Source organism: Archocentrus centrarchus, chromosome 17 (assembly GCF_007364275.1).
Source record: "Archocentrus centrarchus isolate MPI-CPG fArcCen1 chromosome 17, fArcCen1, whole genome shotgun sequence".
NCBI classification, from domain to species: Eukaryota; Metazoa; Chordata; class Actinopteri; order Cichliformes; family Cichlidae; genus Archocentrus; species Archocentrus centrarchus.
The window spans coordinates 1,935,378-1,958,464 of record NC_044362.1 but is presented as its reverse complement, the minus strand read 5'-3'; the positions used below and the strand labels follow the sequence as shown (position 1 = coordinate 1,958,464).

Sequence of the window (23,087 nt, the reverse complement as noted above, 5' to 3'; positions counted from 1 at the left end):
CCTAGTGGGTCAGGGCCCACACTGTGGGAACCACTAACTTGGAGTAAAGCGGCTGGCTCAGCGTTTCACTGTGATCAGTTAAAATGATGATCCCAGATTCTCCGGGCTGGGTGAAGGATGGCGCCGTGGGCAGCAGGGACACTCCGTGCCTTTCCTGCACCAGCTGGCCATCAAACCAGAGGTGAGGCTGGGGTCCCTCAGAAGCTCCTGACCCCGCTGAAATCTTCGTATCGATGTCTTTTCACTTTATTTGTTGATGTTTTTTTATTTTTAATTGAATGACCTCCAGCAAGGAGCTCCTGATTTTGGCAGCGCTGCAGTCGTGTGTGTCACTCTGTCTGTAAACACCACAGCTGGAAATGTTTTGAATGATTCTTTCAAACTTTATGTGGTGGCAGAGGTCAGAGGTCATGTTATTAATCCATTGAAAGTTCAACTTAGGTGAGGCTGTCCGTGTTGGGGCTGCCTTCTGCTCTTGGGAGGTGGGTGCTGGCCTTGGAGTTGGCGTTATTCTGAGGTGCTGTCGCTGTAGGCCCCGGGCCTGCTTGCCCCCACCCTGCGTTGAGGTGTGGGTAATCAGCAGGGGAGAAAATAAGCCGGTATGGTCCGGTACTGCGTACCACTAAAAGATTCTGCGCCGGTACACAGTACCGGCAAGAGTTCGTGCAGCTGTCTGCTGTAAAGCCATCATTCAGAACCGGTCACAGCTGCACTTTGGGTCAGAATAGATCCGCTAACAATAAGCAGTCTAAAACATGACTTAATCAGTTAATAAATTGCTTTTTTTTCTCATTTCAAATTGTTTCTGAACTGCTCGTGCTATGCTGGAGCCTCAGTTCTCTAGCTTCTCTCCCCTCAGAGATCGAGGCTTTCGTCAACGGACAGCCACGTCCCATAAGCGGGACGGATGTAGTGCATTGTACATGACAGGCTAGACCAGGGGTGGCCAACTCCAGGCCTTGAGAGCCGGTGTCCTGCAGGTTTTAGATGTGTTTTTCCTTTTAGTCTAGGACCATGCTTAATCCATGACTGGGAACCCGGCTGTGTGGGTTTTGGGGAGTGGGGGTGGATGAGCACTGCTGATTGGCAGGTGGGTGCTCATCAGGTATCTGTCCCCTCAATTCTAGTTTTCATACAGGTATACTCATTTTATACACCTCATACACTCACATATTCTGACACATGCACCCAACATTTCACCTCCCAGATGAGTGGGGAGGGGAGCAGGCAGGTCTTTTCACAACCCTGTTCCCTACACCCAGTCCAAGGGTGTAGGAAACAGACTGTGCTGGCCTTTGGTGGGGGCGGCTGTCCATCGTAGCTGGTTTTCTGGGGTTCTTTTTGCATTTTGCTTATGCCGCCGGACAGGACAGGTTAAAAAAAAGAAACTATTGTCAAGGGATAAAAGATAGTGAGCCACCTGGTTAGTTAGAAATACATACTGTAGTATAATGTTATAAAATAAATGCAAGATATCCATATTCAGCTATCTAATCCAATTTTATTTATATAGCATATAATTACAGAGAAAACACAACATTAAAAATGACCCCCTATGAGCAGCACTTGGTGACAGTGGGAAGGAAAAACTCGACTTTTAACAGGAAGAAACCTCCAGCAGAACCAGGGAGGGGGGGTCATCTGCTGAGAGGGGAGAGAGAAACAGGACAAAAGACACACTGAGGAAGAGAGGCAGAGATTAATAATAACCAATGACTGAATGCAGAGTGGGGTATAAACATAGTAAAAAAGATGTGAATGACAATAAAATATTCAGTGCATCATGGGAACCCCCCAGCAGCCTAGGCCTATAGCAGCATAACTAAGGGATGGTTCAGGGTCACCTGATCGAGCCCTAACTATAAGTTTTAAGCCTAATCTTAAAAATAGAGAGGGTGTCTGTCTCCTGAATCCAAGCTGGAAGCTGGTTCCACAGAAGAGGGGCCTGAAAGCTGAAGGCTCTGCCTCCCATTCTACTCTTAAGTATCTGAGGAACCACACGTAAGCCAGCAGTCTGAGAGCGAAGTGCTCTGTTGGGGTGATATGGGACTATGAGGTCTTTGAGATAAGATGGAGCCTGATTGTTCAAGAACTATGTGAGGAGAAGGATTTTAAATTCTATATGTTATGTTTTTAATGTTCTACTGTGAATAAAATATGAGCTTCACAAATCACTGCTTTGTATTATTTGCAGTTGAGACAGCAGCACTGTTTCAGGGTTCGCTCTCTGATAAAAGTGCATTTAAATGGAAGCTAAAACGTGAGAACACCTTTTCCTCATATTAATGTGAAACAAAACCGCTCAGTCGCTTATATCTAAAATGATTAAAACACAACTGAATGTTTCATGGTAACGATCTCTAACATACAGTTGTGTATGTTAGAGACCTTCATTCCAGGCTCTTCAGAGATCCTCAAAAACTTTCAAGACCTGAAACTTTTTCATTATTTTCATTTCAAACACTTTCTCAGCTGCCGGCCATTATTTTGTTGTGACTTTTACTGTGAAAGCGCTGATAGGAAGTGGGCGTCTTTGCTCGCGTACCTTGATCTCGGAGCTCCTCGGAGCTGCTCGGCTCTGTTCGGCTTACCTTCGTGCCTCCCTACGCCGGAGCGGAGTGAGATGAGGACCGGAGCCCGCAGCGCTCGGACGGGCCGGACAGAGCGGAGCTTTCTGCGCTTTTTCAGGCGTTTCAGAGCTGAGGGACACCGCGCCGTTTGTCCTACTGAACCCGGTTTTGATTGCACTCCTGGTGGCTACGCCTCCAGCTTCGTCCCGCTGAACGGCGGAGAACCGAGCGGACTGACTCAGAGACATGTACCAGGTTCAGGTGAGCTGTTACCTGAGTTTAAACTCACATTATCAACCACAACCTTGATTTCGCTGCGGGACTCCGAAGCACGCAGAGATGCATTCAAGCTGCAGCTAAACCTGCGGCAGCATTTCCTGCTTTATCGAAGTAGCACTCTTATTTTTTAAAGAAAAAGAGCCGATATTTACATTTTATTCATCACTTTGTTTTCATGGAAATGATGCACAAAAAGCTCATATTAGAACCAGGGATCTAATCAGGAACGGAAACGGAAAATCAGCCAATCAGTGCACGTTGTAACCGCAGGGAGGATGTGAGCTTCCCCCGTCTTCTTGTAGGAGACACTCAGCCAGAAACATGTGAGGAGCTTCAGGTGGAGTTTGCTCTGACTGAGGGATGAGAGATGAGGATGTATCCAGATGAATCCTTTTTGCTCTTTTCTCCATGAAATCTAACTGCAGGGCTCAGGTTTGTCCCTCTGATGCAGAGCAGCTTTGATATGAACTGTCCCAGCTCAGCTTCAGGTTATTTATGTTTAACATTATGTTTAACAGAGGTGGGAAGTAACAAAGTACAAATACTTCATTACTGCACTTAATTAGAATTTTCAGATATCTGTACATTTTATTCCTCACATTTCCAGACTCGTTAGTTTAGGTTTAACAATTCTGAGTGGAGTTTTTATTTCCCGTCACTGCCTTCAGACATCAGAAAAGCCGGTCTTATCTGTGTATCCTCCATCACCGGGGCTTATGGGCATACAAAAAGATAAAAGAGGCATAACCATATAATGTATGCATTATTTATAGCGCTGCACTCAGGGGTTACAGTGGGACCGAGTGCAGGTGTCTGTAAGTTGTGGTTGCGGTACTTCAGCATCGTGCTAGCGCTGCAGAAGAAGAGCATAGAGGGAGTAACATGCTGTAGCAGGTAATTTCAAATGCAACGTTTCTATCAGCTTAGCAAATATCAGCAAACACACAAACAGTTTTTGTGCAGTCTGTCACAAAGTGTGTCTGCGAGCTGAAGGTCCAGCTGCTGTATTTCCCAGGATGAGAAAGAAGTTCACTCAGAGATGGAGAAAGATGGAAGAAAGAGGACAGGAGAGGAAGCAGAGAGGTTAGATTTGAAGGGAAGGACCGCACAGGGAGATCTGATAACCTGGAAGTTTAAAGCTTACATTTTAACATCAGATCTTGGATCTGTTTATGACGTAAAGTTATGATTTTTCATACTGTGAAACATCCTGCAAAACAAACTGAGGTACGCTAACTTTTTGTTATTCAAAGGTTGCATGAAAATACTGCAGTTTAGTGCAGGATAAACAGGTCAGGTTGCAGTACTGTGGTGAGTCTACAGTAAAGCTCTGTGCTGGGCTGGAGCCCGTGGCTGTGGGGTTCACGGTTACATCAGTGCAGATGAGTTTGAATTTAAACTGATGAGCCTTAAATTTATTCATGGAATTCAACCTTTATACCAACTGTATACAGTGAGTATAAAGACAGTATGAACTGTATGTCATCAGTGTAGGGATGGAAATCAGCTCCAGATGTGTAGATCCACAAAGAGCAGCAGCGCAGGTCAGCTGATCGCAGCCTGCACACAAAGAAAACCTGCTGGCGCTACAATAGAAATGATTGTGACTCTTTTCCCCACTACAGCGGATCTTGGGGTCCCCCCCGCCCGCTCAGTCCACTGTGACCCCTGACTGTGCTCATGTTTTGTTTAGTAGGTAACAGCCAATGTAGGTAACAGCCAATAGAGACATTTTAAATTCTCTTTTTTTTCTGCTCATGCTCTACATGACAGATTCAAGTTCATTAGAATTAGAATTTGGATTGAAATAAAGTTTGTATTCTCACGTAATAATATTATTATTATATTAATATAGCACAAGGTTCAGTTAGCGTTGCACAAAAATAGAAAGAAACATCTTCCAGAAAGCTACTTTTACTTTCTTACTTTCTTTACTAATTTCAGAGCCTGTACTTTTTCGGTCTTACTTGAGTAAAAAGTTGAATCAGTACTTTTACCAGAGTATTTTTTTCTGTACTTCTATTTGAGTGCAGAACTTGTGTACTTTTGCAGCCTCTGGTGTTTAACGCCTGGAATCTGAACTGTTGAGCAGCCATGTGAATCACGTAGCAGCTCTTTGCTCCGACAGCCAGCAGGGAATCACTTCCTTCCTTTGTTTCCATGAAGTGATTTCCATCCTGCATGGACTCACCAGCAGCGGCTGTCGGAGCCCGTTTTGGGTGCTGCGTTTAAACGGCACAGTGGTGCAGTGGTTAGCACTGCTGCCTCACCTCAGCCAGGCTCACTCTGTGTGGAGTGTCCATGTTCTTCTTCCCACAAGTCCAAGGGCAGGTCAGTTGTTGGGTTTCTAGGTTTCCCTGCCAGAGACCGGTGACCTGTTCAGGGTCAACAGGGTCACCCTGTGACAGCTGGAAGAGGCTCCAGTGACCCGGAATGAGACGAGCAGAAGAAGACGAATGGATGGATGGATGGATGGGTGTTTTACACCTCCGGCCACTAGGTGGCAAACTTTTGTATTTACTCTTTACCTGAGTGTTACGTATATGAGGTGGGAAGAGCGGAGCAGCTGCAGGTGTTTGTGAACAGTTTCATGGGGCGTGGATGTGTGCAGATATGAGGACTGCAGTTTGATTTTTGTTATATTGAAATTGTTGTGTCTGCGGCCTTGGGCTGATTGTTCCAACATTTGTGGGAAAAGTGATTTTGCGTAGATCTTCTGTGCATCTTTGCATAGAATTAGTTTGTAATGAGGCGGCGTGTGATCTGAACAAACCATCAGATTAAAAAGGTAACTGGGGTATGGTAACAATAACTGTGTGATTGTCTCCCTGAAGCTTTTGTAGCGTTACGGTTGCAGACTCTCATCACTCTGTCGTTATTATAACCTTATGGATTCTTTTGGTTCTTTAAATCTCTCTTAATAACATGGTGATGGAACCAGATGTCACAGCTGAGTGTTCAGTTATAACTGAATGAAATGAGCTTCCTCTGTAGGCTGTGTGGGCTCAGCCTTAGAAACAGGGTGAGGAGCTCTGAGAGGATCCAGCTGAGGTGCTTCAGCCTCTGCGCGGGACCCCTCCTGGACCCTCCAAGCTGAGGTGTGTCATGTCCAAGTGGGAGGAGACCCTGGGGCAGCCCCAGGACCTGCTGCAGAGATTACATCTCTCATCTGGGTTGGGAACACCTCAGTGTCCACTCCAGAAGAGCTGGAGCAGGTGTCTGGGAGAAGGATGCCTTCGGCCTGGATAAAGAAAAGAGAAGAAAGGAGATGGATGTAATGGTGTGAATCTTCCTGTGATGTTCCTGTAATGCTCCTGCAGGGACTCGGCTTTGTAACCTTCAGGGCTAAATGACGTGCGGGTTCTCATTGGTCGACAGTCATGAAGCAGCCGCAGCATCGGCAGATTTATGATTTAATTACTTGGCAGTGACGAAGCATCGCGCCCGCTGCTCCTTTCATCATTTCCAAACAGATTCAGCTCCATGTTCAGACTTCTCGTTTGGCCCAGAGGTTTCCTTTTCCTCCAGTGAAACATCATCTTTAAAGACAGAATTAGGACACTTCTTCATCTCAGAAGCACCAATAATAGCTTAAAGTTAAATAAAAGTAATGTTTTATATTAGGGAAGAAAAGTGCATTCGAATACCAGCGAATAGACTCATCCCGGAGAGGGATCAGCAGAAAGACTCAATAAACTGCTGAGCTGTGCAGAAAATCGTGTCCTTAGATGTTTTAGAGGCAAGATTATTATCGTTAATAAAAACGAACGAAATAATAAAAACTGAAACTGAAAAAACATTTTTTTAACTGAAATAAATGAAACTGATAATTAAAAGGAAAAAACGATAACTAACTGAAACTTTATTTAGTTTACAAAACCAACAAAAACAAACTGAAATTACTGATAAAATGACTTCATTTCTGTGTTTGTCAGTTTATTTAAAAGCCTTGTGGACTGATATGAAATCAGTCTTTGTGTGTGTGTGTGTGTATGTGTGTGTGTGTGTGTGTGTGTGTGTGTGTGTGTGTGTGTGTGTGTGTGTGTGTGTGTGTGTGTGATGCATGTGAGGGAATAAACAAAGTGGAAAAATAAATCTGACCACAAAGAGCGAGGACCACGGAGGGGAAATGTCCCAGCATACTTTGTTTCTGTCGGCCAGCATTTAAAACACCAGCACACAACCACGAGGTAATTAACACACATAATGCAGCTCACACGAGCATAACTGCTGGTAGGTTGTGTACCTAGGCTCCACAAAGACCCAGTGCAGAAGTCTAATTAGTGAGTATCTGACCGAGCTAGTGTCTCTGGCCTCTTTCTCACTGACTGGGTGCCGGTATTTGAACCGTTCAGTGGTGCTCGGCTGAAAAACGGGTTCAACTCGGCCCCGGAAGCTAGCTGGTCTGGAACTAAGAACATGTGACGAAAGTGGCAGAAGGGCGTGACTCTGCCGTCTCAACATCAAGTTTTCTACCGCTGTTTCGCTGCTGGGTGTGTATTGCATGAGAAAAGCGATGCGATTTTCACGGCTGTGAATTAGGTTGGGCCTTAAGGCTGAACTTGCTGCTTTGTATCAGTTCATATCACAGATAAAAGGACACAAATTTGTCCTCGTCTTGTTGTGGTCTTGTTGTGGTCTTGCTTGTAATCGCTGTCTGTTTCCCTCTGTGCTGCACACAGATGCTGCAGTAGTTTGGTTTGGACCGTAAAACGTATTTGCTGCACAAAAAAGGGGAGGCGAGGACCCGCCCACACTCATACGTAAAGTTCAGTTCACAAAGCGCGGTGGAAAAGCTGTGTTTCGCCGGTTCATTGAAACCGACACCAGCACTGGCACGAGCATCGGTGGAAAAGTAGCAACTGAGCAGCTCCGACAGAGAACCAGCATCACAGAAAGGTGACAACCATCATGGAAGAATAACTGCTGGCTGGTTAATACTCAGGACGTGGGGGGATGCACAGATACATTTGTTGCACCTTGAATCTTGGGCCTGACAAAGTATGAAGAACTAAAACTAATGAAAACTAAATTAAAAATAAGCATTAAACTAAAAATAAATTAGCTTTAAAAACTAATGAATAAGAGAGAAAAAAGTTACAGTGAAATAAAACTCAGCTATAATGTAAAATCCCAAACGATTATAACTGCAGACATTCATTCAGACAAGATTTCATAATCCAGAACCTTCCACGCCCGTCTCTCTGCGCTCCTGCATTTGTGTCGTTTGTGTACAATGACGGCATGTTTGTAACTCGCCTTCATGCAGGTGCGGTGTCTTTGGATCAGATGCTGAACGCCACAGTGTGAGCACGGGATAAAGTGCTGTGTGAATGGGTGAATGTGGCTCTTTGAGTGCTCAGAGCAGAAAGGTGCTTAATAACTCGTCGGCCACAGTGGTCATTTTCAGGTTCCTTACTTTTATCTTCATTTTTACTCCTCAGCCTATAAAGGCCGAGGAGTCACCCCGCCTGCCCAGCAGGGTGACAACTATGTGACCCAGGATGTTCAAATCGATGCCGTAGGTGCGTCTACTAAAACTCTCAGGCGAGCTGGTTCTGACCATCGTGATGCTGATCAGAGCCAGAGACAGTGTTCTCAGTGGTTTATGTTTATTATGATTTAATGTTTCTTATTCCTGTTTCTTACTGACTTTTTCGTCACCTGGATCGACTGGACCACCTGCCGCAGGAAAAGCACCTCTGTGCGTCCATCTGAGCTTTCACATCAGTGTTCTTCACTTTTCTTCCTGTTCTGGGGGACATCTGATGTCAGCGAAAAAAAACCCTCAAAAAGTAAATTGATTTTAATAATTAACTGCAGCCGGTGCCAGTGTTATGGGTGGGGCTTGTGGATCCTTCCTTCACTCTGTGTTCTCCTGGAAGCTCCTCCACATTAAAAGCCTGATGTGGCGGTGGATCGTAAAGCCTCCATTACCGAGTGCACACCCACGCTGCTCACTGAGCATGCTCTGTGAAGGTGCTCGTTTGTGTCCGCTCACCTAAATAAAAAGAGTTCCATAGGATTCACACTCAAATAGCTTTTATTATGTGCATAATTACCTTTTCCTGGTCAGTCGATCGCTGAACTTTGGTAAAAGCGGCCAGAAGGAGAAACTGAGCTGAAGAAGCTGGAAGGTGGACCGTTCTACCCAGATGTGACTGACAGAGATCCAGCCCAGCCCAGATGTTCAGCTTGTTTTGTCCAGAGAGACGCTGAAATCCACGGAAACAACAGGAAGAGAAATCAGGACGAAGAGTGGAGGCAGCTGTGAAGACTTTGATGTGCTGAACAAAGTGCAGATAAAAAGCTTTGATGTGACGCGTCTGACGCAGGCTGGACTCGGAGTCTTCGCCTCTCGCAGCTCTGCAGCATCTTTAGCTTCATGCCACAAGGAAGAATATTAAATGCATTTATTCTGAAAGGTAGAACACAAGAAAGATGATCTCGTTTGATGAATTCTCAATAAAAGGACAAAGTTCATGTTGATACTTTATTTTTGGCTCCTGCGCTGATTGTGACCTCTGACCTTCAGGGTCCTTTTTGAAGTTTTAGACTTGCCTCTGTGAGGAGCGATGCTGAGCTCCAGCTCTGCTGCAGAGCTCAGATCCATCACACTCAAGTGCTGACTCGTCCTTTGTCAGCTGAGCGGCGTTCCGGGCGGCACGATGTATATTCCTGTTAGAGGAAACATAAAGTCTCAGAATTACTGGAGATGCGCTCCTCGTGTTTCCACCTGCTGAATCAGGGAAAACCAGAGCCAGTCATGCTGGGAGGAGACAGGAAGGAATTAGGGGAGGAACTCTAGAAATTGAATCTGGCTCAGACGGCTCTGTTTCATTTGGTTTGTTTCTGTCAGGGGACGATAACGTTCCTTTTAAAGTGTATGAAAAAGATATCTGTCCTGACTAAAATAATAACAAAATTCACATCATAATTTTATTATAAACCTACTTCCACTCATGTTTACAACAAAGACACTGTAATATTGCTCTGTGAGCTTCAGGTCAAAGACCTTTGCTATAACCTGTTCTCACTCACAGGGTTTCCCTCGGTGCTCCGTACACATATTTATGGTGACTCATTTAAGCATTTAACAATGATTTTTTTATCTGACTGAGAGAACGTCACCATCCAAATGACGAACACGAAATGTCCTCCCTTTTATGTTTGACATTTGCTAACCCCAGCCCGTCCCGTCTCCCTCCATCCGGCTCGCCGCTCGGGTCGCTGTTGTGACGTTCCTCGATCTCACTCGGCAGCCTGTACGGCTGCTGAAGCATCCACCCAGCTGGTAGTCCTCATTCTGCTCTGAAGCTGTGAGCTCGAGGGTCACTAACCAGAATCTGCAGGTGGAGGTGGAGGTGCATGGAGCTCCCTCAGCCTGCAGAGCAGAACCAGGACAAGGAGCTGCAGTCCATGATGGAGGAGGTGGAGTCCATCCAGCTGAGGGAGGAGAGACTCACTGAGAGTCCGCCGATCAATGACTTTGTTATTTATTTTTAATTATTCAATGCAAAAAGTGTGCGTGTGCTTCATTTTGCACGAACTTCCTCACCACCACTAAGAAAACCTAACTGTGTGCACTTCATGATTCTGTTAGCTGGAAGTCTGTCCTGTAGGTGTGGTGCAGGGGGGACTCCTTAATGGTAACTGCCTTCAAGGGCTTCTTTCCTTTTGATGTTTATGCCACCAATAGATCCCATATCTGTCCCACATGCCTTGAAGAAGGTGGTCCCACCGCAGCGCCATTTGTACTCAGAAGTGATGTTGTGGTCGGATTCATCCTCCGATGAGTCTGGAGAAAGGCTGAAAGAGCTGATTAGTGGACTGTTTAGTTTTGTGCCAGTGCAAGGAGACCACCACTGCTCTGAGATGAACTGCAGGTGGATCACCTCAGGCCCTCTCATGTTTCGTCTTTCCAATGTCAGAGCAGCAAGAGTCTAACAGAACAAAGTTTACGGCTTGGTGTGTCATCAGGGTTGACATCATACGGTCTCAGAGGACGACCCAGGAGTCCTCAGGAAGAGGATTGGTCCTCTCCAAAAAAAGCGTTTCCCCCTCAGTGTTTCTCATCCTCTCATCTCACTGTGGATGAGACTATCCACCCACCTCTGCAGAGTAGCTTTAATATTTTGGGAGGGCTCTCAGCAGGAGAAAGGTTACGTCCGGGCTCATTACCAATGTGAATGTGAGGAACGAGAGGATCAGAGCTTTCTGAGGAGACTGAGAGCATCAGAGAGCAGCTTCGTGGGGCTCTAATTACACAGTGAAGAGGCTGCAGGTCAGCAAAGAGCTCACGTTTAAAACTACTTAGAAGGACTAATGTACAGTACTGTGCAAAAGTCTTGAACCTTCCATCATTTCTTTATATGCTGCGAGGAAAGTGGGAAATAGGTGCAGGGATTCATTGAAACGTGCAGACATACATGAAAACACAGGATCCATCCATCCATCCATCCATCCATCCATCCATCCATTTTCTTCTGCTTATCCTGTTCAGGGTTGTGGGGGTGGGTGGGGGGGTGGCTCCTTTATTCTTCAGCACAGCCTGAATTCTCTGAGGCAGCTTTCTGTCATTTCTTTAAGCAGTATTCAGGAAAAGTTCTCCAGGCTTCTTGAAGGACATTCAAAGCTCTTCTTTGGATGTTGCTGCCTTTTGTTCTGTTCTCTGTCAGGATGATCCCACACTGCTTCAGTAATGCTGAGCTCCGGGCTCTGGGGAGGCCAGGCCATGACTGGTAGTATTCCTGGTTTGTTTTTGCTGCACTGGCAGTTGTTAGAATAGATAAACGCTTAACTGTTTTTCTATGTATCACAATGTGTTTATCATAAACATGCACATGACCATCAGATTGTAAGCACAAAACATACTCATACACACCTGGACCCTCCAGGTGAGGAAAGCAGGTAACGCCTGTTTCCTGACGTCACACACACACACACACACACCCACATACACATACATGATTACATCATGTGACGTGAGTGATGTTGTTACCTGAGCTTTGTGTAAACATATGTGATTTCATCATGTGAAGTGAGTGATGTTGTTACCTGAGCTTTGTGTAAACTCACATGATGCTAAAATAAAAGAGCCAAGCAGGAAGAAGGTTCAGACTCTCCCTCAGACATACACACACGCGTGTTGGCTGACGGAGACTCTCCCTGCAGGTTAAAAGATCAACTACGGGTTTCTGTGTCTTTCTTTATTTAACGGTGGTCCGAACCTAACAGCAGTGAGTTCATAATTCCATCAATTTAGACAAGATCTCCAACACTGCTGGCTGAAATGCAGCCCAAACCATGACAGAGCCTCCACCGTGTTTCACAGTTGGCTGCAGACACTCACTGTTGGACCTCTCCTGACCTCCTCCGTAATGATGATTTGAACCCAAAGTTTCATATTTAGATCCATCGCTCTGTCAGACCTGTTCCACTGATGTTCAGTCCAGTTCTTGTCTAACGTGGCAGACCTCAGCCTTTCCTCCCTGTTTCTAAGAATGACTTCCTGACAGCGGCCCTTCCACTGAGACCATTTCTGATGAGGCTTCAGTGAACAGTAGATGAATCAGCTGAAGATCCAGATGCATGTGCCTCAGGAGGTAGAGCATGTCATTGGAAGGTTGGTGGTTTGATTCCTGGCTGCTCCATTTTGCAAGCTAAATTATCCTTGGGCAAGATACTGAACCCGTGTGTTCATCGGAGTGTGATTTTATGTGAGTGTTAGATAGAAAGCACTTAGATGTTATATGACTGAGACATGCTGAACAGACCGCTGCTCAGCTCTGTCCATGAATGTGCTGCAGCATTGTGCTGTGTTGCTAGTGATGCACGAACGGCTCACTAAGAAGCAGCAAATCTGGATTTTTCCTTGCTTTTCCAACTTGACTACTGGAATGCACTCGCCTCAGAAGTGACATCATTCCCGAGTTCCAGTGTTCAAGTCTGAGGTAAATGGAGCGCAGCATATAGCGCCATCTGGTGGCAGGTGGCTGCGTAGGATTTCAGAGTCTGGGATTGTGGATTAATAAAATATGAATATTTAGTTCAGCTGAACAGCTTTCCTGTTGTGCAGAACAGCTAGTTGACTAGTTACAGGAGAACCTCAAACACCTGTACTGTTTGGTGATCTCGTGCAAAATATTTGAGATAATTTTGGCAAAGATGAGGACTTTCTGAATCCTGTAATACCAAATATGTGTTTAGTGAAGCAAAGAGGGGAATGAAGGCGAGTCTTTAGCAACTTTTCGCTTCACAGTTATTTATCTGTATAAATATTCAGAACTGACAGAGAGTAAAACGTCAGACACCGAGCAGTGTGGAGCTATTTACACACTGAATATATTTGACTCAGCTTTTGTTTTTATGTAATGAAAGGAGCGCGCTCAGTGACAGATCTCCTGTCCTGGGGTGCTGGGCCTGTCGCCCTTTTCCTCCACCTGTGGTGTGTGATGGGTTACGTTTGGTCATTAATATTAATGAAGGTGAAGTTTTGGTAGTGCAGAATGTGTTCAACACACACGCACACGCGCACACACACACACACACGCACGCACACACACACACACACACACACACATGCGCGCACACACACACAGCCCCCTGTGGGATTCTGTGGTTTTCAGTCCATTAAGCGGAGCAGTGTGCTGTTGTCCGCTGTGCTGTTACAGATGTGAGTTTACAAGGTCCCGTCTCAGGTGTTCATGAATCCTCTGAAACGACGTCACCTCTGCACACAGAGTGAGAGAGAAACAAACAGCTGGGATGCAGTTAGAGATAAATCTAGAAAGAGTCTGAGCTCTCAGTGATCACCCGGCCGCTGTGATCCAGGCAGTGAAAATACCTTCACCATCACGAGGGTTCGAATCTCAGGCTTTCATTTGGAGAAGACAAACTGATGTTTTTTTTTTTACATCAGCTGTCATCAGGAGTATCTGTGAGTCTTTCTGAAGACAACAACATGAAAAAGAAATGACATCATAGAGAAGAGCAACTGGAGATGGGTGAGAAACATGAGGAAGGTTCACGTTTATCAGTTAGAGGTCTGCCATCTTCAGACTGAGCTGGAGTCTGTTCAGGTCTTTGTCCTTCGCTGCAGATCACATGGCTGAACAGCACTCCAAACGAAAGAGTGCTACTGAATTAAAGACATTTGTCAAGACCAGTGAAGTGACGAGAAGCCCTGCCTTCCCCCGTTTTCCCACCAATGCCATCCAAAGTCATTTGTTCTGATCGACTTGTTCTTGTTTTGACCGCTGATCAACCCCAAAGATGTGATTTAGATGTATTTAAAGCATCATTGCTCTGATGCAGTGAAGCCTGATTCCATCCTCTGCAGATGGAGGTGTTTGACCACAGCCGTCAGCTTCTAATAACTACAACCAACCAGCTGCAAACATTTCGTGAAGCGGTACAATCAAAGTCATCTCGGCCCAGCTGTAAAAATCAGCCTTTAAAATGGATTTTACTCCAACCAAGCTTCACCTTAGTTTGAACCACGATGCGTGTTTTTCTCATAGCACATGTGGCTGTTGCTTAGCACGATGCCTGTCTTGGCAATTTGTGTAAAAATATGAAGGATAAACAAATTAATTTTACCAACACTGAAAAGCACTAAAGTCAGCACAAGAACAAACTGCTATGAAGAAGCACGGTCGAGAAAGACGTTTAAGAAAACAGCAGAACTGCTTTAACTGGACTGGTTGAAAGCTGCTGGCTTTTATTCTGAAGCGCTCTGTATGAGAGCCCAGCCTGTGTGAAGAAAGCTTAAGCTGAGATGGAGCCGGCTGTGTAACTGTGAAGTCTAAAATAAGGCCAAAGTCCTGTTAGTGAAACGTCCTCAGAGACCGGGATGAGTTGTTGTGGTGTTTAGGTTTCTAAAAAGCATAGAAGTGCTTTTCCTGGATACAATTATTACATAACTGCAATTCTCCAAAGAACAGAACAGGTCCTCAGGGAGCAGATCAGTGGGTGTGGATGTGTGGCAGGATTCACTCTAGAGGCCTGTTGGAGATGGAGAGCTTCAGACAGCAGCTTCAGGATTGGTCTGAGTGGATGCTAGTGTTGTGGAGGTCCACGGTGATCCTGAGCTGATGATCAGATGGTAGAAATGTCAGCGGTGTCCCATCGTTTATTTACCAGCTTCAAAAACCTGTTAAAGTCTGCAGAACCTCTTTTTTACCCTCCGTATGTCCTGAACCAGACCGTGTTGGCAGTTTGTCACTTAATGTCCTCTGCAGGCTCCTGTAGTCATCCTGTACTGTAGTTACAGTATGGGTGAAGCATGGAGAACCACAGGGGGAAACTCTCATACAAGATTAATTAGCAGTCGAGCTGCAGGATCATTGGAGGGTATAAATATCGAACCTCTCTGGGGTCGGCTGACGTCCTTGGCACGGTTTCTCCGCCGCGCCTGTATCTGCACATTATTTACTGACTATTGTTCTACCGACACTGAAGGTGTCACCTCACCGACACTCACCTGTCTGACTAAAAAAGATGATGAAGTTTTCTCCAATCAGCAGACAGAGACCCGGCAGGTTAGCGACTGATTCCTGTTGGACCCTGCTGAGTCTGATGGGTGTAACCTCTGGGAGGTTGTGTGTGTTAAAATGACTCAGATAAGAACTATGATTCAGTATCGTTCAGCTCGTCTCCAGTCACTGAGCCACCTGTGTGGCGTTCTGTGGGTGTTCGAGGGTTTTACTGCTCTCAGCAAACACACTGTGGTGTCCCTCTGAGGCCTGATGAGACATGTTGCTGTTTCACTTCAGTCCAGAAATGACTTTCAGGTCATTTTGTAGGATTGGGAGAGATGACTCTTTGTATTGTATGACTTTTACCAGCAGCTGCTGTTTGAATCTAAAATCTAAAAATCACAGGTAGCATAACCTGGGAGCGTTTGAACCCTCACAGTTTCTTCTGTCCACCCTGCCAGCCTCTGTTATGAAGGCAGTGTGGACACACGTCAGCACAGTTAACTGTGGGCTGCAGGATGAAGGCGGTTGGAGTTCGTCTGGAGCCAGCAGACAACTTTACAGGAGGGAGGGGACTATTTCTGGTTTCTGATTGGACAGAGTCCACGTCAGTCAAGACTTTATTGGCTTCCTTGTGGTAGCAGCTCAGTCAGGGAAGAACTACAGCTGACATCAGTTTGCTGTTTCTGCTTCTTACCTGCAGCGTCTCCGTCCCTGCTGCTGCTCACATGCAGCACTGTGAAATCCTGCACTGTGGAGTGTGTCGAGGCTTTTTCCTGTTAAGAGGAATTTTTGGAAGCACCAAAGGAAAATCCCCTCCCCGAGGATAAATTTATAAGAATATATCTATTTAACAGGTGTCATTTATTCAAACATATTAGACCATTCTATTTATCAAATAGTCAGAAAAGCATAATTTTCCAAGTAACAGACTTATTAACTATATGCAGCCATTATACTTACTGACACACGTTCACCTCCAAAGGCCCATCCCAGGAAAAACCTGAGCCTGAGTACTGTAGTAGTGGTACTGTAGTAGTGGTACTGTAGTAGTTTGGCTGCAGACTGAGTTGGTGGATGTGCTGCAGCAGCACTGAGCTCAGCTCTGCTGGGACTCTGCTGATGGAGGACTGTTTGCTCAGCACAACAGCAGGTTATTTATAGTCCGACAGCATCTTCACAACACACACACACACACGCACACACACTCAGCTGGAGGACTGACTGTGACAGAGTGAGGGAGAGGGAACATTAAACAGACAGACAGCAGACGGCGAGGAGATGGAGACAGATACACTCTCTGTCTCTACTGTGTGTCTTCGATCTTTACAGTGGAGACACAGCAGAAACAGTAGAAACACAGTAGAGTCACAGCACCCAGCTCACATGCTTACTGCATAACTGCACTCACAGAGGGCAGCTGTTATGGCTGATGGTGGTAAACTACTCTGTGAAAAAGTAACTTCATGTATTCCTTTAAAACAGCACTTTAGTTACTTTAGTTTCTCAGCTGCTCTTTGAGCTCTGAGAGAGCAGAAAACATCTCCCTTATGCAGAATGACATCACCAAAACTGACCAATCACAGTGCAAAGGTTGAAAAGCATCCTTAATTTAAAAAGTTGCTTAAAAAATCAGCATAGAGGGCAGATTTTATAACCACAGTAATCATGAACCAATGGACTTAATACAGTATGGAAGAGGAAAGAAGCTCCACTCCTGCCTCTCGGAATCTTCTCTGACTTCTCGTCAGCGTAAGCTTAGTTTAATTAAACCCTGGTTTAGCTAAACTGTGTCTTTGACAGTAAATCAGACTCGCTCTGTGCGCACGCTGCCCACAGCGCTGCCTGCTGAGCTCACTTCAGTTTGTGGTTCACATAGAAGTGTGAGCGTGCTCAGCAGACCCAGCAGCACTGATGGGCCCGCTGCTGAGCTCAGTATTCCTGCATGCGCAGGTTTTCCTGACTACATGATTCAATGAAACAAGCAGGCACACACAGTTCAGGTAAGTCAGCGTCAGAGGAAATCCAACTCATTGAAAATGTTGGAATTCACGGTGCAGCCATCTGCTCGTCACTTCCTGTCAGTGAAGCAGAATTCCAAGGAAGCAGATTATTTTTTTCCTCTTGGTTCGGGATGCAGACGTGAACATATCAGACCCTCCATCAGCGGACTGTCCTCAGACGTGTCCGTCAGGAGGTGGAGCAGGAGGTAAAATGGTGTAATATGTGACGTGGCTATTAAAGGACATCAGAGTGATTCATTCATTAATAATGGTGGGAGGAGATGCCAGTGAGGGCAGGAATGCTGCTGCTCTCCTCCATCACGGCTGCGCTCTAATAATAAAACTGCAGATGATGTTTTATTGATTACAGCATCCTGCCCGCTGAGTTCACCGAGGCACATTTCACTCCGTCGGCTCGTCTTTCCCTGCCGGCTGATGCTCGTCATGACTCGTGATTCCTACATCCGAACAGCGGCAGGTGAACGGACTCACCTGTCATACCTGTGCTGCTGGCTCTGCTGTGCTGTAACACAAAGAAACAGGGCCAGGTCCTGGTCTGAGACTACAGTCTTAGTGGCTCACACCACAGTTACTCTTGCAGCTAGATTTCCATGTCTTGATCCTTGGATATGGATTCCATCACCGTATTTTGGTATTTAGAGTCTTTAAATTAAGTTGTCTGGATTAGAGACCTCCAGGCACACATGAGCTACCTGTGTCACCTACCCGTATGTGAAGATCTAGATGTTTAAGCTGAGGTGGCAGCTGTACTGATCACAGATGAATCTGACATGACTCTTGTGGTTTGGAGTGTTCTGTAGTGCAGTGTCTGCAGTACAGCTGTAGTGTGGAGGGTCGAGGAGGTTAAACAGCTGTTTTTCCACAGAGGGCCCGGTCTCTGTGGGTTTAACATCTCCAGCTGCTGCGTGCTGTCACTGAGCGTGTGCTGAAGCAGCGTGCGTCGGTGTGTTTCTGCGTCACTGATGGGTTAAATGGGTTTGCGTGTCCGGCTGTTTTCAGCCTCCTGAGCTCTGAGGGTCTCAGGTTTGATACCCAGCTGTTTGAGGTTCTGTTCACTTTCCATTCGAGCCTGACGTGTTTCAGGATGGAGCGGCGCGGCCTGCTGCGATGCAGGTTATTGCACACGTGCAGCAGAGCGATGCTGAGAGAGAGATCTGTTCAGTCTCCTGCTCTCTGTGAGCACGTTTTATGCAGCTAAAGTCGTCAAAGAGTGGATCTCGTTCACATATCGTTTCTGTCTGTCCTCAGAGGGCTGAATTAAATAGATCGTGTCGCCCTGCAGTGATTCCCACGCACGCTATAAACTTTATTATAAATGTGCACATTTTCTATTTCAGCCTCAAAATGAACTAAAAGGACAAAGACAAATTATTGTAAAAATTCTTCTTATATTTAAGATTTAATCTGAATGCCTTTTCTAAAGAGCTCTGAGCCACAAAAACATAATAACATAAATGTGGACGAGCCTCGCGGTTTCAGACCAGCAGTGTAGCAGATCTGAATTTAGAATCCCTCAGGTATCTCCAGGCTCTGCAGCTGCTGACAAACTGATTTTTATTATTTGAGAATTATTCACATGAAAAACATCTTCTCAGATCACCTTCATTTAATTCATGAATCACATAAACTGATAGCAGTGGAGCTGTGAGCACCGAGCCCCTCCTTCAGCCCCCTCTGGCAGGTTTACTCTCCAGCACACGTGCCTCACTCGCCGGCCTGTGACCTTCAGCTCTGCTTCAGCTGCCACAACTCTGCTCTGTTCAGAGAGAAACTCACACTTCTTGGCATTTATTGCTGCCAGCCAGGTGCTCATTTCCACACCTTCATACACACCTGGGGAGCCGTCATCATCCACGCTGTCATTGGCTGTTTAAGCCAGCACCAAAGTCATTGAGCTCCGGCTGCTTTCCTTGTTCGTCGAATCGGAGGCGCTGAGAAAGCTCAGAGGAGCAGTCTGCTGCTGTCAGAGGCTTCCTGAAGTTTAGCACGTTTTACTGGATGTCCACTGTAACCTTTGGACCGATGTCAGCAAAAACAAAGATGATTTAGTGATGTCAGCGTGTTTGTTGTGTTTTCAGTCTTCAAAAAGCTGAAAGACTCTTAAACAGGTCAGAGAAGAAGATTTCCTCCTTTTCCTGGGCACAAAGAGGGAAATGAATATCAGGCTGGAATTTCACAGTCCAAACGTTCCTGCTGACGTTTGGAAGCATTTTTTTGTGTTGGACTTTTTGAGACTTTGTCCTCTCAGACGCTGAAACCAATAAAGCTAAAGCAGCTGAATTAACTGTGTTCATGTTTCCACCCAAGAAGATTCATGACTGCCCACACAAGTTAGTCTGAGAAACGTTCGTGCCCGCGCTGCTGTGAGCCAGCAACAGGAAAGCGATGGAGGTGGATGGAAGCGATGTGCGATGGTGTCGGGCTGTAACCTCTGGTTAGATTCATGTCTAACAATAAATGTAATAAAACACATTGACAAAGAAAATGAAGATCGTAAACGCTGAAACGGGAAACTGTCAGTGTGTGTCTTTGCTGGTCGCACACAGCGGTGTGTTCAGTAAATCTGGTGTGTGATGATAAAGATTCGTCTCTTATGAACGTTGAATCCAGCTCATCTCCGGATAACTTCCTCTTATTCCCAAATCCCTCCCATCTCATTCTGGATTTATGAAGTGTTCTGGATCCACGCTGCGTTCATCTCCAGCTTCTGTTTCATATTCTCGTTTCCTTTGTTAGGTCTTTTATTTTGAAGTGACCCTCCTCTCTGTGACCGCTGGTTTTCCTCCTCAGTGGGACTCTGGGCAGCGGTGCTGCTGTTCTCTTCACAGGATTAAACACGAGCGTATTCCAGCTAACATGTGGGCGCACACAGCGCTGTGGATTAGGATTAGCAAGGTGCATACACTGATCTGTGATCAGGATAAATCTGGCATCGGACACGGAATTAAAGCCTGTGCTTTGTCCTTCATTTCCCAGAATGCCTCAGAGCTGGTGGCCACAGGAGAGGGCTGTTCAGCAGTCTGTCCATCCATCCATCCAGCTGTTTTTCTGGATTCTTCAGCAGTGTTTCAACACAAAGACGCAGCAGCTCAACTCCGAGCTCCTCTGGAAGTCTCTAACAGAGTCCAGACTCCCATCAGATTAGGATCCAGTTCTTCCAGCCTCTCCCAAAGCTCAGGACCAGATGAGGGCTTTGCCTTCAGGCTCAGCTCCCTCTGACCCCCTACAGCACCTCCCTGACTGCTGATGCTGCACTGACATGCAAACCCAGGCAGCGTTGAAGGTTTGATAACACCACTAGAAAATCTCTGCTGAAATCCAGGTCCACTGAAACACACTGAAGTGCACGTGTGTGTGTGTGTGAGGTTAAATTTCTTGGAGTTTGGCGATGTCTTTGGAGGGTCTGAAAGTTTGTGGGCTGTTTCCAGAGCTCTCTTTTTGGTTCGGCCCCCTCAGCAGCAGCAGCTCGATGAATGAAACATTTAAAGGGATTGTAACGGTGGAATCAGCGGCAGCTGTGAACATGAATGGATTTAAGAATTCATTTGTATCACTGCTGCTCTGAAGAGGCTTCGCCGCCGCCACACAACGATGCTGCGGCTTTTAACTATACATGAAATGAATTTGAGGAGGATTACATGCTTGTGCTTCATTTAGAAACATTCATTACCTTTGGACCAGTTGCCACATTATGCTTTTATAATGTGACAGGCACGTTCTGCTTATTTCTGCCTCTGCAGCCGTTTTTCACCAGCTTCATTTAATCCGATTCACTTCAGGACCCACGAACGGGGTTCAGCCTCCTGCTGCTTTGTTCTTTCACTCTGAGTGACGTGCACGGATGCATTCATTTAAAAAAACATCCGTCATAACTTTCCAAAAACCTGCCAGTCTGTTGATAAAGACGCTTGCATCGTGACTTTAGGCTCCTGCAGCCAAGAGCTGCTCGCTCAGCTGCTCTGAAAGGCGACTGCTGTTCGGGTGGGCGGGTGCATGGTCGATATTTCTGCATCTGAAAGAAACAGGTGCCTGAAGGGTTGATTGTTGAGTGCAGCCCTGTTTTTTCTGGCAGTGAGCAGCTTTGGTGTGATTTTTATTTTCCCAGGAGCAGCAGAGTACAGATTCTAATGCATCACCTGTTAAGTCAGAGGTCGGTTGCTGTGAAACGCTTTTATTCGTTCCTCCTCTTCAGTCTGGTCTAACTGGGTGTTTCTGCCCTCCAGCTGGTCGGGGAGCAGCAGGAGAGCCGGCCCCTGCTGAGCCCCTCCATCGATGACTTCCTGTTGGAGAGCCGGAGCGACGCCCCCTCCGCCCGACCGCTCACCTCTAACACAGCAGGTAGACTCCCTCTAATTATCGCCTCCTCCCGTCCTTCCCCTCCCCTCGTCTTCCACAGCTCAGCGGGGTCCTCCTCCTCCTCCTCCTGCTCAGGAAGTTAGATGTCTTTTATTCAGACATCTGAGGAGGAACACATGGAAAACATTATTGATCAAATTATTCATGTTTTATTAATTTCTGTCCTGTTTCTGTTCTGTTATCATTTTCCAATTTTGACTCTGAGCTGTGAAAAGGCAGAAGGACAGAAACCTGCCCCCCCCCACCTCGTCCTGCACGTTCTCTCTGACTCTTTAACTTCCTGTCCCTTTGTCTCCTCTTCATCTCCCCCTTTCCTCTGTTTTCTCCCAAACCTCTTTGTTCTCCTCTCTTTTCCTGCCCTCCTCTAACTTTCCGTCCTTGGCCGTCCTCCTTCCTCCTCTGCTAACCATCTGTCACCTCCGACTCAGCAGGTACACCGGCCATTAATTAGCACCTCTGACCTCCTCTGTCCTCCTGTCTGCTCCGTCCTCCTCCTCACATTCATTAAGCTCTCGGGCTGCTGTGCTGCTTGTTTCTGTATTTACATAAAAACTGTCCACATGTCAGGAAGAGGAGCCACAGCTGAAATTTCATCTGCAGACCGGATCAGACTGCAGGATCAGGGCTTCAGAGAGAGACGCTTAAAGGTCACAGAGAGTCAAACATTTTGTCCACTTATTCTGTTATTGATTATTGAGCTGTGACACGGCAGCAGCGGGCCCTAGTCTTTGCCACACTGAGAGAATCCATTCAAACTTTATTAGTGTGTGAGTGCAGCAACGAGCACAGGGCTGAACTCTAAAGAAGCAAAGGGAGAAACGCTGCTGCTGAACCTGCTGAAGCTCCCAAACCCGCTGTAAGATGATGGGCTGGGCGCTCATTTGGTGGTTAGGTAGCTTAACTTTACAGTCAAAGCCTAGATTATACTCCCTGCTGAGTGTGGACACAGACAGCTGCAGCCATCACGAGGCCTCCCTCTCCTCCCAGCCACCTACTCCAGCTCTTCTCTGGGGACCCTGTGGTAAACAGAGAGACATGACCTCTCCAGCGTGTCCCGGGGCTGGCCCAGGGTCTCAGTCCCAGCTGGACATGCATCAAACACCTCACGTAGGAGGTCTCTGTGGAAGGAGGAGCAGCAGTGGCTCTACTCTCACCCCCCTACAAATTCTGTCCATAAAAACACAAAGAAGGACACAAGCAGATTTTTGATGGAAGAGGAGGGCAGGTGGGTATCCACATGCAGCACTGCACTCACCTTCTGATGACCAAATTGACCTCACTGTGAACTGAGCAGACCCTCAAATGGTCTGAGATTGGAGAGGAGTTTAACCATCATGAATCACTGAGCCATGTGTTTCTGGTATTTTGCTTGTTGTTTA

The 23,087-nt window shown here is 46.3% G+C and overlaps 1 protein-coding gene across 1 annotated transcript in view; it reads left to right on the top strand.

Annotated features, from left to right (window-relative positions):
• The first annotated feature begins 2,597 nt into the window (after window positions 1-2,597).
• The window catches only part of pex5lb (peroxisomal biogenesis factor 5-like b), a 41,279-nt gene continuing 20,789 nt past the window's right edge, over window positions 2,598-23,087 (top strand). Inside the window, exons 1-2 of the mRNA XM_030751040.1 lie at window positions 2,598-2,831; window positions 21,576-21,690. Coding sequence (XP_030606900.1) covers window positions 2,817-2,831; window positions 21,576-21,690 — 130 coding nt within the window. The 5' untranslated portion in view covers window positions 2,598-2,816. The remainder of the gene's footprint in view (window positions 2,832-21,575; window positions 21,691-23,087) is intronic.